The sequence below is a fragment of the Hemitrygon akajei genome, chromosome 11, assembly GCF_048418815.1.
Source record: "Hemitrygon akajei chromosome 11, sHemAka1.3, whole genome shotgun sequence".
Classification (NCBI taxonomy): domain Eukaryota; kingdom Metazoa; phylum Chordata; class Chondrichthyes; order Myliobatiformes; family Dasyatidae; genus Hemitrygon; species Hemitrygon akajei.
In genome coordinates this window covers 73,573,465-73,592,189 of record NC_133134.1, presented here as the reverse complement: position 1 = coordinate 73,592,189, position 18,725 = coordinate 73,573,465, and the positions used below count along the sequence as shown (strand labels likewise).

The 18,725-nt window shown below is 48.0% G+C and overlaps 1 protein-coding gene across 3 annotated transcripts in view; it reads right to left on the bottom strand.

Moving 5' to 3' along the window:
• The window catches only part of rab13 (RAB13, member RAS oncogene family), a 57,383-nt gene that overhangs the window by 24,652 nt on the left and 14,006 nt on the right, over positions 1-18,725 (bottom strand). For 2 of the 3 annotated variants that reach the window (XM_073061127.1, XM_073061125.1), the window contains exon 2: positions 8,893-8,953. In XM_073061127.1, coding sequence (XP_072917228.1) covers positions 8,893-8,953 — 61 coding nt within the window. Of the gene's footprint in view, positions 1-8,892; positions 8,954-9,533; positions 9,635-18,725 lie in introns of those variants that run through there. The other variant, XM_073061126.1, reaches the window with a different exon arrangement.

The window sequence follows — 18,725 nt, the reverse complement described above, 5'->3', positions numbered from 1 at the left end:
AACTCCCAGCAGTCAATTCCCACTGTGACTGAAAATCAGTTACTTTCCCCAAGCAGTGAGGCTGATAACACCTCCGCCCACTAACTAACCCCTCCAAACCCCCCACCACCACTACTTTACCATTTCCTGTCAGTCACCTTATGTACCTGTGCTGAGCAATACTTCATGGCCGTACAATCAATCTACGTATCCGAGCTATCTTGTGTATTTACTATATATCTGATTTTCTATTATTGCATTCTTTATCTTATTGTGGTCTTTTCTGTGTTGCATCAGATCCGGAGTAACAATTATTTTGTTCTCCTTTACACTTGTGCACTGGAAATGACATTAAACAATCGTCAATCTTGAAAGCTGGTGAGATTCTGGGCAAACCCAGAATCAGAAGCTAGTCTCAGTATGGAAAACCACAAGACTACAACCACAACGGCGTCACAGTAGCGCAGCGGTTAGCACTGTGTTATTACAGCCCGGGGCGTCGGAGTTCAGAGTCCAGTGTTCAAGGATTATATACATCCTCCCCGTGAGCGCACGTTTTGTCCGGGTACCCACAGTCCAAAGTCGCAAGGGTTGGCAGGTTAATTGGTCATTGATTAGCTATGGTTAAATAGGTGGGTTGCTGGGCAGTGCACTTGCTGAGCCATGCTGTATCTCCAAATAAACAGATTCTGTATTAGCGGAAAAATCATCTCAGGTTCACTAGGATAATCCTGGAAAGGAACTCCGCACGCTTTTACACCAACCATATGGCCGATTCATTGGTAAACTGGCTGAGCACGTCTCAGTATCAAAGGTAGTCTGGGTGGACAATACATCCCAGCTTTGTCAATAACGCATGCATCCACCTCACATTTTAAAAGTCAGAGAGATACAACATAGAAACAGGTCCTCCAGCCACAAGAAGTCCATGCCAGACATCAACTATGGATACATCATGGCTTGGTATGGCAACTGCATTGTCATCAAATTGCAGAGAGCTGTGGACACAGCACAGTAACCACAATCCCCTCCTTACACTCCGTCTATACTTCTTGCTGCTTCATTATCAAAACCACCCCCCTCCTCACCCCAGACATTCTCTCTTCTCCCCTCTCCGATCGGGCAGGAGGTACAAAAGCCTGAGAGCACATACCACCAGGCTCAAGGACAGCTTCTATCCCGTTGTTATCAGACTCTTGTACAATAAGACAAGAAAATCTGCAGATGCTGGAAATCCAAGCAAGAAGCACAAAATGCTGGAGGAACTCAGGCAGCATCTTTGGAAAAAAGTAAACAGTCGATGTTTCGGGCTGAGACCCTTCATCAGGACTGGAAAAAAAGATGAGAAGTTAGAGCAAGGTGGGGGAGGGGGAGGAAGAAGTACAAGGTGGCAGATGATAGGTGAATCTGTGGCAGGGGAAGGGGTAAAGTAAAGAGTTGAAGGGGGAATCTGATAGGGGAGGGTAGAAGACCATGGAAGAAGGGAAGGGGGAGGAGCGCCAGAGGGAGATGATGGGCAGATGGGGAGATAAGGTGAGAGAGGCAAACGGGGATGGGAATGGTGAAAGGAGAGGGGCAATTACCAGAAGTTTGAGAAATCGATGTTCATGCTATCAAGTTGGAGGCTACCCAGACGGAATATAGGGTGTTGGTCCAGCAACCTGAGTGTGGCCTCATCGCAGCAATAGAAGACCGACATGTCGGAATGGGAATGGGAAGTAGAACTGAAGTGGGCGACCATCAGGAGATCCCTCTTGTTCTGGCAGACGGAGCGTAGATGCAGCGGACCCCAATCTACGTCTGGTCTCACTGGTATACAGGAGGCCACACTGGGAGCACCAGATATACAAGATGACCACAACAGGTGAAGTGTCACCTCAGCTGGAGGGAGGAGGTGTAGGGGCAGGTATGGCACTTGTTCTGCTTGCAAGGGTAAGTGCCAGGAGGGAGATGAGTGGACAAAGGAGTCACCTAGGGAGTGATCTCTGCAGAAAGTGGAGGGGGGCGAGGGAGGGAAATGTGCTTGGTGGTGGGATCCCATTTGGAGACTGTGGATGTTACGGAGAATTATGTGGTGGATGCAGAGCCTGGTGGGTGAGGACAAGGGGATGGGGTGAGGGCAGACGCGTGTGAAATGGAAGAGATGCGGGTGAGTTGATGGTGGAGGAAGGAAGGCCCCTTTCTTTGAAGAAGGAAGACATCTTCCTGTAGGTGGTGTGGCACACGGCAGCAGTGGCCTTTCGGACCTGGTACTACTTAAATTTAATTTTTTAATTTAATTTAATTTTAATTAAATTTAATTTTAAGGCACAATCAGGGTTTAGGGCAATGGATAACAGAGTGACTGCCTACCATCGCCAGTTACTGCTACAGTACAGAGATTGCCCAAAAACAAACCTTCATGAAAATCTGCTGGTTAGATTGCGCGACCTCGGCTTGCTGACGGAATCGGGCCTGCAGTCCTCGGTATCGCCTGCTGCCGGTGGCCGGAGGTGGGGACAACGTAAGCGGTGTGCGAGGAAACGGAAGCGAGGCGAGTGGGCAGGAGTCCGTGCCAAGAAAAAAGCAAGTCCTAGCCGGCCGGCTCTCCCGTCCATTCTGCTCTCTAATGGACATTAAATTGGACTACATCTGTGGCAACGAAATACTCGGCGGGAGTACAGAAACGGACTGAAACCCGGACGCTGCCATTCAGCTGTTTACTTATGTAACAGATTTTCCCCCAAGCCATCGGACTACCAACCTACTGTCCTCTGCTGTGCCTATTGTCCTGTTTATTATTATTTATTGTAATGCCTGCACTGTTCTGTGTACTTTATGCAGTCCTGGGTAGGTCTGTAGTCTAGTGTAGTTTTTGTGTTGGTTTACGTAGTTCAGTGTAGTTTTTGTATTGTTCATGTAGCACCATGGTCCTGAAAACGTTGTCTTGTTTTCACTGTGCACTGTACCAGCAGTTATGGTCGAAATGACAATAAAAGCAACTTGACTTGACTTGACCTCAATAGTTCTGGAATGAAAAGCCTCATCCTGAGAGCAGATGCGGTGAAAGCAGAGGAACTGAGAGAAGGTGATGGCATTTTTACAAGTGATCTTCTCTCCCCTTCTTTCAGTTCCTCCATTTTCACTGCACCTACTCCAGGGCCCCAAATAGTCCTTCTAGATGAGGTGACACTTCACCTATGAGTCTGTTGGGGTCGTCTACTGTACCCGGTGCTCCCAGTGTGGCCTCCTGTATACCAGTGAGACCCAGCATAGATTGGGAGACAACCGCTGAGCACCTAGGCTCTGTCCACCAGAAAAAATAGGACTTCCTGGTGGCCACACAGTTCAACTCCTCTCCTCCATTCTCATTAAGACATGTCAGCCCATGAACTCCTCCATTGCCGTGATGAGACCACACTCAGATCGGAGAAGTAACATCTTATATTCTGTCTGGGTAGCCTGCTGGCATGAACACTGATTCCTCAAACTTCTGGTAATTGTCCCCCCCCCCCCCCCATTCACCATTCTTATTCCTATTTCCTTCTCTCACCTTATCTCCTTACCTGCCCACCATCTCCCTCTGGTGCTCCTCCCCCATGGCCTTTTACCCTCTCCTATCAGATTCCCCTTCTCCAACCCTTCAAATCTTTCACCCATCAACTTCCCAACTCTTTACTTCACCCCCCCCAGTTTCACCTATCACCTGCCACCTTGTACTCCTTCCTCCACTACCCCCTCTTGATATAACTTCTCATCTTTTTTCCAGTCTTGATGAAACGTCAACTGTTTGCTTTTTTCCATAGATGCTGCCTGACCTGCTGTGTCCCTCTTGTAAGATAAGATAGACTCTTGGCCTCACAATCTACCTCATTATGATCCTACACTTCATCATTTACCTGCACTGCACTTTCTCTGTAGCTGTTACACTTTATTCTTCATTATTATTGTTTTATCCTGTTCTACCTCAATGCAATGTCTCACCAAGAGAGTATGGAACAACAGCATGCTGTTCAAGCACACCAAGATATAGGTCTACAGAGCTTGTGTTCTCAACACTCTCCTCTATGGAAGAGAGACGTGGATCCTGTATGCTCACCAAGAAAAGAGGCTGAACAGCTTTCACCTGCACTGTCTCAGACACATCCTCCAGATCTCATGGAAGGACAAAGTTACCAACAACAGTGTCCTTGAACAGGCCGGGCTGCCCAGCATGCAGACCCTTCTGAGAGAGCGTACAGTGCGGTGGCTGGGGCATGTCCACAGGATGGAGGACTGAAGAATACCAAAAGACATCCTATATGGCAGTGGTTCCCAACCTCTTATATGCCCCACACCCCTAGGAAATGTTTGATTAATGTTCGCACCCCCTACTAAAGTAATATCACATTGGAAGATGAAGAAGTCTAATTTCTAATTTTTGAACCACAAATTGAACCACATATAATACTGCGGGTGAACAAGTTGAACTTGAAAAAATAAGCTTTTAACTCAGTGCATAAAATGCAAATATAAATTGAGCAATTAGATTCTAATTTATTCAGAAAAAATTGTAAACAGTAAAATCAATCCCAATTGTGAACATAAAATTCAATGACTTCTTTGCTCCTGCTTCTCATTCATGATTTTGTCAAAACGTGGAACTTTCTTGCTGACTGCGATCTGCAGGTCTGCCTGTGGATTCAGGCGATTCCTAGATTTTGTCTTGATTGACAAAAGAACTGAATCCAGATTCACACAAGTATGTTGTTGCAAATGGAATGAGGACACGGAGTGCTTTTCCACCAAGTCTTGGGAACATATCCAGGATACACCAATGTGCACACCAAAACTCCTCCAAAGTCTTGCTTTCAAATTGCATTTCAAGAGCTCGATTTGTCCACAAATCAATAAGATCTTCCTTCAGCTCTTCATCATCTGACATTTTCTCCAAATTGTACGAATATGGATTCATGATCCATTCTTCCGAAATCTTCAGGCCTCCAGCAGCAAAATATCCATCAAACGATTCTGACAGCATTTCCAAATGAGCCACAATTTCTTCACGCACAGTAGGAGTTATGGATCCAGCATCATCAACCATCTCTTCTAGTGAAGGAAAATTTGAGAGACTGCCTCTTCCAATCCTTCAACACCGAAGACGTAACTATTCTTTGAAGGCATTCAACTTTTCACAAGCCTTCAATATGTTTACCCCTTTTCCTTGAAGAGAAACACTCAGGTCATTCATATGAGTGAAAATCTCAGCTAAGTAAGCCAGCATTTGGACGAATTCCTGTGATTCCATTGCCCCAACCAGATCACATTCACGCTCCTCCAGAAAAACTTTGATTTCTTCCTGCAGTTCAAAGAAGTGGGTTAAAGCTTGTCCTTGTGACAACCAATGGACTTCTGTGTGAAAAAGCAAAACTGAATGCTCACTTCCCAGATCTTCAAAATGATCTGAAGATGCGATGGTTCAAAGCATGCCCCCGATCCAGTTGATGATCTTCACACAAGTATCAAGGACTTTCTTCAAATTTGGAGACAATGTTTTTGATGCCAAAGCATGCCGATGAAGAAAACAATGGGTAACTTGCAAGTCTGGAATCTCCTTTTTCATCAATGCAGAAAAGCCAGATTTATTTCCAAGCATTGCAGGTGCCCCGTCAGTGCACACAGAACCAATGACTTTGATATCTAAATCATGTTTGGCAAAGAAGTCTTTCACCAGCTACATCACATCCTTTGCAGTTGTGTTTGTTTTCAGATCTTTACAAAACAGGAAATCTTCCTTCACAGCACCATCATTGACATACCTCACTAATGTGATGAGTTGACTACAACTGGAGACATCAGTTGACTCATCCAACTGAATAGAGATTTTAAGAGGACTAGCTCTGACATCTGAGATGACTTGGTCCAAAATATCTTCACTCGAATCACTGATTCAGTTGTGAATGACATTATTTGATAGGGGCACCTGACCAAATTTTTTTCTTGCTTCTTTGCCCAGGATAATTGTTGCCATTTCCAGTGCACGTGGCTTGATGAGATCTTCCACAATTGTATGGGGCTTCTTGGATTTGGCCACTTTATATGCCACTTGGTATGAAGCAAGAAGTAGTGGTTTTTTTTTAAACAGAAATGAAACCTAATTTTGGACGAGTTCCTTGTGAATCAAAACAAGCTCTTTTCAATGACTCAACATCATGTCCTTCAACATCAGCTCCGCCATGCTTGTTCTTGAAGTGCTCTTGAAGCTTGGATGGCTTCAGATTTGAGTTGGAAAACACAACGCTACAAAGAATGCACTGGGGTTTTTGCAAGCCATCATTTCCTCTTGTGCAAGTGAAACCAAAGCACACATAGTCATCATTCCATTTCCTTCTTTTTGACATGATTTTAAGGGTTAAGGGTAAAGAGAAAAATATGAGCTAAAATGAGAAAAACTATCTGACTAAGTCAGGGATGACCGCTTTACTCAACCAGACACGCCTATAGTAAAGTATTGCGTGAAATATGCTTTTGAATATTATATTATATTATCTGCGGTTACGCCAAGATAAATCGTCAGGTGGAAATGCTATGGGGACGCGACATGACTTACTAGGCTACCCTCTACTGAATTTACACACCTATTTCTGATGACTACTGGAGATATGAACTCCCATCACACGATCAAAATCCTCGGTGCTAACCATGATACCTCCTCAACTAACACAATTCAAAATTATCAATGATTCAAGAAAAAAACCTTTTAAGAGAAAAAAAACCTTTGAAATTCAAAAACTTCTTTAATGCATTGAGACAAATATGAATGAATGACTTCAGCCGCTTTTTATCAAAATGCGGCTTTTTAAAATTTTATAATTGAATAATTTACCTACTGTCTGCGGGCTTGGTTTTAATGTGAAGTCGTTACTCGATGATTGATTCAGGATGTATAAAGATTTTGGCATTATGAGATGATTTTTAACTCTGAGATGTAACCTTCTAGCTAACATTGATGAGACTCCTCAACTCTGAGGTGTAACTCTCAGGTAACACTGATGAGACTCCTCAACGCTGACTCGGGCAGCGGGAGACTGGAGTGTGCTTGGGACAAACGTTACTACCACTTCTCAAGGCACACTGGCAGCTGGCTGAGTGATGACTCGTGACTTGTCACTCAAGGACACAAGCCACTCTTTGTCGCACCCCCTGGGGGTCCGGGCACCCCAGGTTGGGAACCCCTGCTATATGGGGAGCTGGCCTCCGGCAATCGACCATCTGCGCTTCAAGGATGTATGCAAGAGAGACCTGAATGACTTGGAGATCAGTGTGGATTGTTGGGAAGAAATGGCAGATGGAGGCAGGAACTCCACCAAGGTCTCGAAGGAGGTGAAGAGAAGCCGAGGCGGATGGCTGAGGAGAGGCGCAGACGCAGGAAGCGGAAACGTCAAGAGGTGGACCGACAGGACACTCACCACACTTGTGCTATATGCGGCAAGGACTGTCAGTCCCTGCTGGGCCTCCTCAGTCACAATACCGTGATTAGATTTGTCAAGGGCTCAACTCCATGGTCTCCTGAGACTGACGGATGCCTACACCTATATACCTCAATGCACCGTGTAATGATCTGATCTGTACGAACAGTACACAAGACGAACTTTTCACTGTATCTAGGTGCGTGTGACATTAATCAAATGCCAATACCTATTTACATGAATAATACACTAATCTTACTTTTGTTTTCAATTCTCCCCATATTCCCATCAACTACCCCTCCCCCCCACACTAGGGGCAATTTAAAGCAGTGCAATTCACCCATCGACTCTATTCATGGGACATGGGAGGGAGGGAAATCGAGCATCCCGGAGAAACAGGAACAACATGGTAATGTAGTGGTTAGTGTAATGTTTTACAGCGCCAGCTATACGATTGGGTTTCAATTCCTCTGCACCCTTTCAAGCTTATTGATATCTTTCCTGTGACCAGAAATGCACACATCTTAAATAACTTCAACATAGCATCCCAACTCTTGTATTCAATGCCCTCATTATGAAGTTGAATGCACAGCTCTTTCCTACAAATTGCTGATGGTTCAGATATCACAGGTATTGTGATTGATAGTCTTGTAATAACCGAGTGGCAGACGATAGCGTTTCAACTCCCGCTGCTGTCTGTAAGGAGTTTGTGCACTCCCTCCGTGACCGTGTGGGTTTCCCCCGAGTACTCTGGTTTTCTCCCACACTCCAAAGACGTACAGCTTAGGGTTAATAGGTTGTGGATATGTTCAGCTGGTGATGGAAAGCATGGCGCAGCACACGTGGGCTGTCCCCAGCTCATCCTTGGACTGTGTTGATCTTTGTCACAAAATAATGCATTTCACGGTATGTTTCGATCTATGAACGTGACAAATAAAGCTCATCTTATTTTTTTTAAATTGCGATACAGCATGGAACAAGCCCTTCTGACCCTTTGAGCCACACCGCCCAGCAACCACCAATGTAACGGCAGCTCAATCACGGGATCATTACTAAGTCTTTGGAACATAGGAGGCAACCAGAGCATCAGGAGGAAACCCACGCAGTCACGGGGGGGGACGTGCAAACTCCTTACAGACAGCGATGGGAATTGAACCGGGGTCGCTGGTACTGTCAAGTATTGTGCTGACCTCTATGCTACCGTGCTGCCCCTCATCTTAAAAACCCCTGGGGCACAGGGAGAACCTGCAAACTCCACGCACAATCTGCACCAGAGGTCGGGATCAAGCCCGGGTCCCTGGAGCTACAAAACAGCAGCTGCTTTACCCACTACGCTGTTTAATATGCCCTTCACACCCTCCACACCCTCTCTTGCTTTGAGGATGGTGACTCATTAATGACAATATATCTATTTTTACAGCCTGGGGCAAAGGGAGATTGGGCACAAAGGCCAAGGTTGAGGGCCAGTGCTGGCTTTCATACTCACCAGACCTGCAATTTGATCTTCTTCCCACCGACATCTATGGTCTTGATCTTGAAGTCGATGCCTGCGGAGATGAAGAAAGGTGTGAAATCATTACACAGTGCATTGGCTCAAGGAAGAGAGAAGTAGCTGGACAGTGGGGAACTACAACTGGGAGCAAAGATGGCCATGGGTTAGGCAACAACTGGAGCACCCTGTGCGGTTCAGAAAGCCCCAGAGAAGATGCTAGAGAGGTTGACTGGTATGTCTGTAGGGGGATTCGGAGTCTGGTGGTCCTGGCCCTCTCTGTGGACATGTCCTTGAAAGCAGACATGCTGCGGCTGCTGATGCATCGGGCACTTTTAACCACCCATTGTAGAGCCCTCTGCACAGTACTGTCCACAGCCCTCTACTGTCCACTGCAGAAAGCTGTGGGTATTGTAGACCAGCTCCTCAGAAAGTAGAGGCATTGGTGAGCTTTCCTGACTGTGTAGGATGTGTTCTGGAACCATGGGAGGTTCTGTGAGAGTTTGAAACTGCCTCCAGTTTCCACTGCTGTAAAGAGAGATATGAGTGGTACGGGTTATGGTTCCAACACCAACTCTTAGCTCCATGGAAGCGGAGTGCCAGCGCCGGTAGAAAATGTGGAATATTTAGAAGTATACCTATCACTATTAATGACCACTGTTTACACTGTAGGCTGCCGAGAGAGCAAACAACCAGAAAAACAAGAGAGGCAGACGCCAGAAATAGTGCAGGCATAATGAGCACTCTTTGTCAACACTGTGTTTACAAACTTCTTACAGGAAGTGACTGGACTGGTCTGGAAAGAAGCCATGAATGACTGTGATGAATGCAAAAGAAAGCATTAGTGAGGCTATAGAACAGAAGTGCAATTGACCACACACACACACACACACACACACTCACACACACACACACTCACACACAGACACACACACTCACACACACACACACACAGACACACACACACACACACACTCACACACACACACACACACACACACACACACACACACTCACACACAGACACACACACTCACACACACACACACACTCACACACACACACACACACTCACACACACACACACACACACACAGACACACACACTCACACACAGACACACACACTCACACACACACACACACACACACAGACACACACACACACAGACACACACACACACACACACACAGACACACACACACAGACACACAGACACACACACACACAGACACAGACACACACACACACACAAACACACACAGACACACACACACACACACACACACAGACACACACACACACTCACACACACACACATACACACACACACACACACACAGAGACACAGACACACACAGACACACACACTCACACACAGACACACACACACACACAAAAAAAGGTACAGAAAGAAATAAAGTGGTTTAAAGAAAGGAAGTCAAACTCATGGTTTATTTCTGAAAGGTATAGTGATCCCATTTAGATAGTTCAGCTCGGTTTGTTACATGCACAATGAAATGCATCGGAGGATCAGAGGGTGCGCTGGGGCAGCCTGCAAGTGCCACCATACTTCTGGCGCCCACGTAGCACCCCCACAACTTACCAACCCTAGCCTGTACGTCTTTAGAATGTGGGAGGAAACCGGAGCACCCGGAGGAAACCCACATGGACACAGGAAGAACGTACAGACTCCTTACAGGCAGCGGCAGGAATTGCACCCTGACACTGTAAAACCGAAGGCTAACCACTACAGCGCCATGCCATACTGTACCAGAAGCAGACTGATTTCTAGACATCCAGGGAGATGGGGAGAGAGCAGGACATGGTATTGGGAGAGAGAAGGTACAAAAGAGTGCAGATGCTGGAATCCAGAGCGGGAAACAAGGAGCTGGAGGAACACATCGAGACAGGTAACATCTATGGAGAAAAATGGATAGTTGACGTTTGGAGCCAAACCCTTCACCTGAAAAGGATTTGAGTAAATGGCACAGCAGATTCAAAGGGCCAAGATCTTTGTCTTATTTTCTCCGATGTGGATCTGAAGGGCATCTCAGAATGGAACTAACTCTCAAGAACAACTCCTTAACACTTGTTAAATACATCCTGAACCTCTGTGAATGACACTAAACACTGCTTTGACAGACTCCCACTGGTATAGTTTCCAATTTATTTTTACTTTAGATGAACTCAACATTATTCAGACTTCAGAGACCCTTGGGGGGTCACACGTCTCCTCCTGAGGGTGGAAGGCAGAGGCAAAACTCCCCATGTTGAAAACAGCTGAAATGAGACTTTAGGACCTTATTCCCCAGAGCACGGGCAAATGAAAGGAGATTTAACAGAGGTATGAAAAATAATGAAGGATATAGATAGGGTAAATGCAAGTAGGCTTTACCCACTGAGGATGGGTGAGTCTAGAACTAAAGGTCATAGGTTAAGGGTGAAATATTTAAAAGGAACCTGAGGGTTAACTTCTTCACTCAGAGGGCAGTGTGAGTATGGAACAAGTTGCCAGCAGCAATGGTGGATACAGGTTCAATTGCAGTTTGGATAGGTACATAGATGGGAGTGGTATTGAGGGCTATGGTCTAGGTGTGGGTCAATGGGACTTGGCAGAATAGAAGTCTGGCATGCACTCGATGGGCTGAATGGCCTATTTCTGTACTGCATGCTTCTGGATTCCATGAGTTACTAAAATGGAATGTGCATGGGCATGGAACATGATAAACATTGACTGCAGGCTGAGATTTGGAGAGAAAATTGGTATTTCAAAACAAAAGAGCCAAAGCCGATTTCCTTCCTCAGATCAGAGGCATTTTATCTGCGCAATCCTGTCAACTCTCAGACATTGAAATGACACTTGTGAAGGAAAGCAGCCTTCTTAATGTAAGAGCAGAGCAGCGATGCAAGGCAGAAACAAATCTAATTGGGCAGCCACAGTAGAGTACTGGTTCACATAATCCCTTGCAGCACCAGCGAACACCGATCGGGGTTCGATTCTCACCACTGCCTGTCCTCTCTGTGACCACGTGGGTTTCCTCACACGTTCCAAAGACGTACTGGTTAGAGATAATGAGTTGTGGACATGCCACGTTGGTGCTGGAAGCGTGGTGACCATGGGAAAAACAGGGGGGGGGGGGAAGGAGCACCGGAGGGAGGCGATGAGCGGGCAAGGAGATAACATGAGAGAGGGAATGGCTTCACCATTTCCCATCCCCTTCTCCCTCTCTCATGCTAACTCCTTGCCCGCCCATTGCTTCCCTCTGGTGCTCCTCCCCCCCCCTTTATTTCTTTCTTCCATGGCCTTCTGTCTCTTTCACCAATAAATTTCCTAGCTCTTTGCTTCATCCCTCCCTATCGCCCGGTGTTTCTCTCTCCCCGCCCCCACCCCCCCCCACCTTTCAAATCTTACTCTTCAGCTTTTTTCTCCAGTCCTACCAAAGGGTTTTGGCCCAAAACATCGACAGTGCTTTTTCCCATAGATGCTGCCTGGCCTGCTGACTTCCTCCAGCATTTTGTGTGTGTTTGACTGATCTAGTTTCATTTGCCTGCATCTGGCCCAAATTCCTCTAAACCTTTCCTATTTAATGGAGGCCATGTGTGTTTCTTCCGATGTAGGATAGTATTCAATCCACTGGTTTTGGTGCTCTTACACCTATCTCCCCTGTGACCACATTCCATCAACTCCCTCCAGATTTCTACCCCCCTCACCAACTAACTCAGGGGCAATTTACAACCACCAGTTAAACCAATAGAGTTATACAGCACAGAGGCATGCCCTTTGGTCCAACTCAACCTAGCTGCCCACCTGAGTTAGTTCTACTAGCATATCCATTTTGCCCATTTCCCTCTAAATCTTTCCAACCCATGTTCCTGTTCAAATACCTTTTAAACGTCTACCATTTCCGCTAGCATCTAGAGGGGTAGCCCCTCTGGTGAAGGGGCTTGCTGTGTCCATTCCGGGGCAGCTCACTCGCCGGGGTGTGAACCGGACACTCAGCTGCTCAAGTAGCTGTTTGTGGCCACGCCCCGGTACGCCGCTTCGACAGGCGGTTAAACCAGGTGAGGGTAGCCGGCGGGCCTCATACCCCGGTGAGGTAGGGACGAGAAGTCAGCTCCAGTGGACCGGGTGGACGACATCCGACAGACGGGAAAAGGCAGTTCTGCAATGCTTTGCGGAGAGCGAAGCCCATGACGACGCGGAGAGCGAAGCCCATGACGACGCAGAGGAGAAGTCACGGTCATCCACTTCAACCAAGGAAGTCCCCAGTTGTGACGACTACTCACACCACCGCATCTGGACTTCTGAGATCGGGAGAGCAGAACTGCCCCAGTGAAATGGCTTTTCCACTTCAAACACTCATCCACACAAGTTCCTGTCTTTGTCGGTTGTGACCAATAACCGACACTTCTTCCAGCATCTTGATCCGCTATGCTGTGAGAAAACGGGGCCCCTCAGGTCCCTTCTGACGGGCTCAGCGTCTCTTCAGAGGATTTTCAGGCTCCTGTACAGGATTTCCCGGGCAGGGAAATGTGCAGTGGATGATTTGTGTTGACACTCCTCACCTAGACCGAAGATAGCCAGGATAAAGAGGGAAGGGGAAGGGGCTGGAGCAAGAATTAGCAGGAGTTGGTGGATCCAGGTGAGGATGGAAGAGTGAGAGAGGCTGACAGGTGATGAGTGCCACAGGACTGCAGATAGTGGGGAGTGATAGAAGAGGAAGGTGGAGGATGGAACCGAATAAAGGAGGAAAGGAGGTGGAGAGTGGCAGATGTGAACAGTAGGGGAGGGGGTAAACGCATGGGTGATGGGCAGGTAGAGTGGTTGGAGGGTGGACACTTTATGTCTGCCCATAGGAGCAAATTAGGCCATTTGGCCCATCTAATCTCATCCGTCATTTCTTGCCTTCTCCCCAAAACCTTTGACGGCATTACTAATCAGAAACTATCAATCTCCACTTTAAATACACCCAATCATTTAGCTTCCACAGTCATTTATGACAATAAAATCTATAGATTTGCCACCCTCTGGCTAAAGAGATTCCTTCTCATCTCCATTCTATTCTGACATCGTGCCCTCTAGTCCTAGACCTTCCCCCCGCCCCCCCCCCCCCCCGATCATAGGAATGTTCTCTCCATGTCCACTCTACCTAGGGCTTTCAATATTCTATGTGTTTCAATGAGACACCGCCCTCATTCTTCTAAACTCCAACAAGTACAGGCCCAGAGACATCAACACTCCTCGTACATTAACCCTTTCATCCCGGGAGCATTAATCGTCTGATAGGGCTCAGAAATAAATATCGTGCGTTCAGCTTGTACTTTGAAGAAGGTCCCACTTCACAGCAACTCGGAGATTGCACGCAATCTTCAAAGCTCATTTCCTTCGACTGCTCAGTTTATCAGTGCGATCTGCAGATATTTCTAAGATTCCTGAAACCCAAGTTCACCAAGGGACAAAGAAAGTCTGTGGTGCAAGATTGAAAAGAAAGGGAAGGCATTATCCGACTCCTCTCTCCCATGCACACACTTTGGGTCATGATACAAGAGTCCAGAATCTTGTCTGGAAGGTGGGGGAGGGGCACCCCAGACAGACTGGCACTTATCCAGGACAGGACTAAAGTGTCACCCTATAGATTGTCTGGAAACGGGGGGGGGAGGAGCACTCCTGACAGGCTGGTGATCCTGCAGGACAGGGCTAAAGAGGGAAGAAGCTGGAACAGGGGAATCCCTTGACATCACAGGGAGAACCTGCCAACTCCACACAGGCAAATCCGATGTCAGGACTCCTCTCTGTGGAGAGGCAACTTGATAGAGCTGTACAAGGTAATACGAGGCCTAGATCAAGTGGATAGCCAGAGACTTGTTCCCTAGGGTGGAAATAGCTAACATGAGGGACATAACGTAAAAAAGTGTTAGGAGAACAGTATAAGGGGATTTCAAAGACAGAAAATGATGGGTGCACGGAATAGGTTGCCAGGGGTAGTGGCAGAGGCTGATACATTGGGGATCTTTAAGAGACTCGTAGATCTGGGACCCACATATTCTGCTGCAGTGTGGGCGAGGGTCGGTGGAGGCTGTAGAGGCCGATCGGGGACCCACATATTCTGGTGCAGTGTGGGCGAGGGTCGGTGGAGGTTGTAGAGGCCGATCGGGGACCCACATATTCTGGTGCAGTGTGGGCGAGGGTCGGTGGAGGCTGTAGAGGCCGATCGGGGACCCACATATTCTGGTGCAGTGTGGGCAAGGGTCGGTGGAGGCCGATCGGGGACCCACATATTCTGGTGCAGTGTGGGCGAGGGTCGGTGGAGGCCGATCGGGGACCCACATATTCTGCTGCAGTGTGGGCGAGGGTCGGTGGAGGCTGTAGAGGCCGATCGGGGACCCACATATTCTGGTGCAGTGTGGGCGAGGGTCGGTGGAGGCCGATCGGGGACCCACATATTCTGGTGCAGTGTGGGCGAGGGTCGGTGGAGGCCGATCGGGGACCCACATATTCTGGTGCAGCGTGGGCGAGGGTCGGTGGAGGCCGATCGGGGACCCACATATTCTGGTGCAGCGTGGGCGAGGGTCGGTGGAGGCCGATCGGGGACCCACATATTCTGGTGCAGCGTGGGCGAGGGTCGGTGGAGGCCGATCGGGGACCCACATATTCTGGTGCAGCGTGGGCGAGGGTCGGTGGAGGCCGATCGGGGACCCACATATTCTGGTGCAGTGTGGGCGAGGGTCGGTGGAGGCTGATCGGGGACCCACATATTCTGGTGCAGTTTGGGCGAGGGTCGGTGGAGGCTGATTGGGGACCCACATATTCTGGTGCAGTGTGGGCGAGGGTCGGTGGAGGCTGATTGGGGACCCACATATTCTGGTGCAGTGTGGGCGAGTGTCGGTGGAGGCTGCAGAGGCCGATCGGGGACCCACATATTCTGGTGCAGTGTGGGCGAGGGTCGGTGGAGGCTCTAGAGGCCGATCGGGGACCCACATATTCTGGTGCAGTGTGGGCGAGGGTCGGTGGAGGCTCTAGAGGCCGATCGGGGACCCACATATTCTGGTGCAGTGTGGGCGAGGGTCGGTGGAGGCCGATCGGGGACCCACATATTCTGGTGCAGTGTGGGCGAGGGTCGGTGGAGGCTGTAGAGGCTGATTGGGGACCCACATATTCTGGTGCAGTGTGGGCGAGGGTCGGTGGAGGCTGTAGAGGCTGATTGGGGACCCACATATTCTGGTGCAGTGTGGGCGAGGGTCGGTAGAGGCCGATCGGGGACCCACATATTCTGGTGCAGCGTGGGCAAGGGTAGGTTGTGATTCGTGGCTCGTGGGGTCTTTTGGTTGTTCAGTCTCTTTCTCAGCTGCCACTGGGTCTCTGTGACACGGTGGAGTCGCTCTCTCGTAGCGCAGCTCCCTCTTGGACAGATCCCTCCAGGTGTCTCCACGGAGTGAAATGTCTTCCCAGTTTTTAGATGTGGTGTTGGATTTCCTCAGGCTGGTTTTGATGATATCTTTGATGCATTTTCTTTGCCCTCCAAAGGTATTGGTATCTTGCTCAAAGTAATATATGGTAACATACAGGTACTCTGATAGTATATTTACCTTGAACTAATTCTCAGACTGGTTTAAGCGTGGTCTCACCACTGCCCTACATAACTGAAACATAATCTCCCTATTTATGCATTCAATCACTCACAATAAACAACCACATTCTCTTCCAATTACTTACAGCAGCAGAAAACTGGCCTTTTAAAAATCATACCTCGGCACCTCAGAGCTCTGCAAACCTCTCACTGATTCAAAAAAATACTCTTATTCTGCATCCAAAACTGAACAATTTATTATTCCCCCATATTATGATTTGTTTGCCCATCTGTAACGCTCCGGTGTACTCCAGCACCCCAGAGGCCTGCAGATTAGTGAGCTGTAAATGACTCCTGAAGGTAAGAGGCAAAGCAGATGAAAGAGGAGTTACTCGGACAGAACGCTGGAGGAACTCAGCATTTATGGACAGGAATAAACAGTTGGCGTTTCAGGCCCACACCCTTCTTCAGTACAGGACAGGCACTTGAAAAGGCAAAGAAAGGTCACTGTGTGGGCAGATGGGCAAAGGGGAGGGGAGAATTGGGGGTACTCTATGGGCACTCTTCTCCTTGCCTGCCCAGCCCATCAACTTCTCCTCCTTCCCTTTTTCTCCATGGTCCTCTCGCTTCTCCTACCAGATTCCTTTTCAGCCCTTGACCTCTTCCACCCATCATCTCCCAACTTCTCACTTCGCTCCCCTCCTCTCCTACCCACCCACCTTCTCCCTCATCTGGCTTCACCTATCACCTGCCAGCTTGTATTCCTTCCCTTTGCCACATCCTTTTATTCTGGCTCGCCAGGGTCCTCTGTCCTGGACAAGTCTTTCGAGTTGTCGCCAGGTTTAACCCACTCTCCTCTCCCAGGGATGAGGTTCTTGGAGCTTCTGTTGGTGAAGTTGCCTAACCCTCCTCCTTCAGCAGCTGGGCTTGGGACTGTCCACGGCAGAATTACCATCTGATCATGACCATGTAAACCCTCCTCCTTCAGCAGCTGGGCTTGGGACTGTCCACGGCAGAATTACCATCTGATCATGACCATGTAAACCCTCCTCCTTCAGCAGCTGGGCTTGGGACTGTCCACGGCAGAATTACCATCTGATCATGACCATGTAAACCCTCCTCCTTCAGCAGCTGGGCTTGGGACTGTCCACGGCAGAATTACCATCTGATCATGACCATGTAAACCCTCCTCCTTCAGCAGCTGGGCTTGGGACTGTCCACGGCAGAACTACCAACTGATCATGACCATGTAAACCCTCCTCCTTCAGCAGCCGGGCCTGGGACTGTCCACGGCAGAACTACCAACTGATCATGACCATGTAAACCCTCCTCCTTCAGCAGCTGGGCTTGGGACTGTCCACGGCAGAACTACCATCTGATCATGACCATGTAAACCCTCCTCCTTCAGCAGCTGGGCTTGGGACTGTCCACGGCAGAATTACCATCTGATCATGACCATGTAAACCCTCCTCCTTCAGCAGCTGGGCTTGGGACTGTCCACGGCAGAACTACCAACTGATCATGACCATGTAAACCCTCCTCCTTCAGCAGCCGGGTTTGGGGTCATCCCTGGTGGAGTTATTTACTTTTCTAATTTGTGGTCATCTTTACGTCTTTGCACTCTGCTACCGCATTTCATACATCAGTGATAATAAACTCAATTCTGATTCTGTCTACTCTGTCCACGGCTCTCACAAACTTCTATCAGGGATTGGGTGTGGGAGCTGCCTACGTACAAACTGGCTGACAAATCTAACCCATGACAACATTTCAAAGAGTCTCGTGAAAACCACGAAGGAGCTGCAGAAATCCAAACTTTGATGAAGGGCAGATTATTTCCTTCTTCGCAGATGTCACCTGACCAACTAAGCTGTTACCAGTTCAAGTGTGAAATTTTATCCTCTTCCCTGCATTACTGAACAGGACTTGCCCCAGTGGTTTTTACAAGCTACCGGATCCTGGGATTGACGCCAGCTACATCATTCTTTCTACCTCATAATCCAATGGAAATTGTTATAAGTAATTTGCATATTTTAAAAATCCTGCTTGCTTAGGCTACAGGTGGAATATTGTGTGCGGTTCTGGCTGCCTCACGTTGGAAATGGTGTGATTAAGCTGGACAGGGTGTAGTACCGATTCCCAGGAAAGTGTAATTAAGCTGGAGGTAAATTAATAAATTACAGTATCTATATTTTATCATATACACCTTTGAGATTTATTTTCTTGCAGGCATTTTGAAGAAAAAGAAATATATTAGAA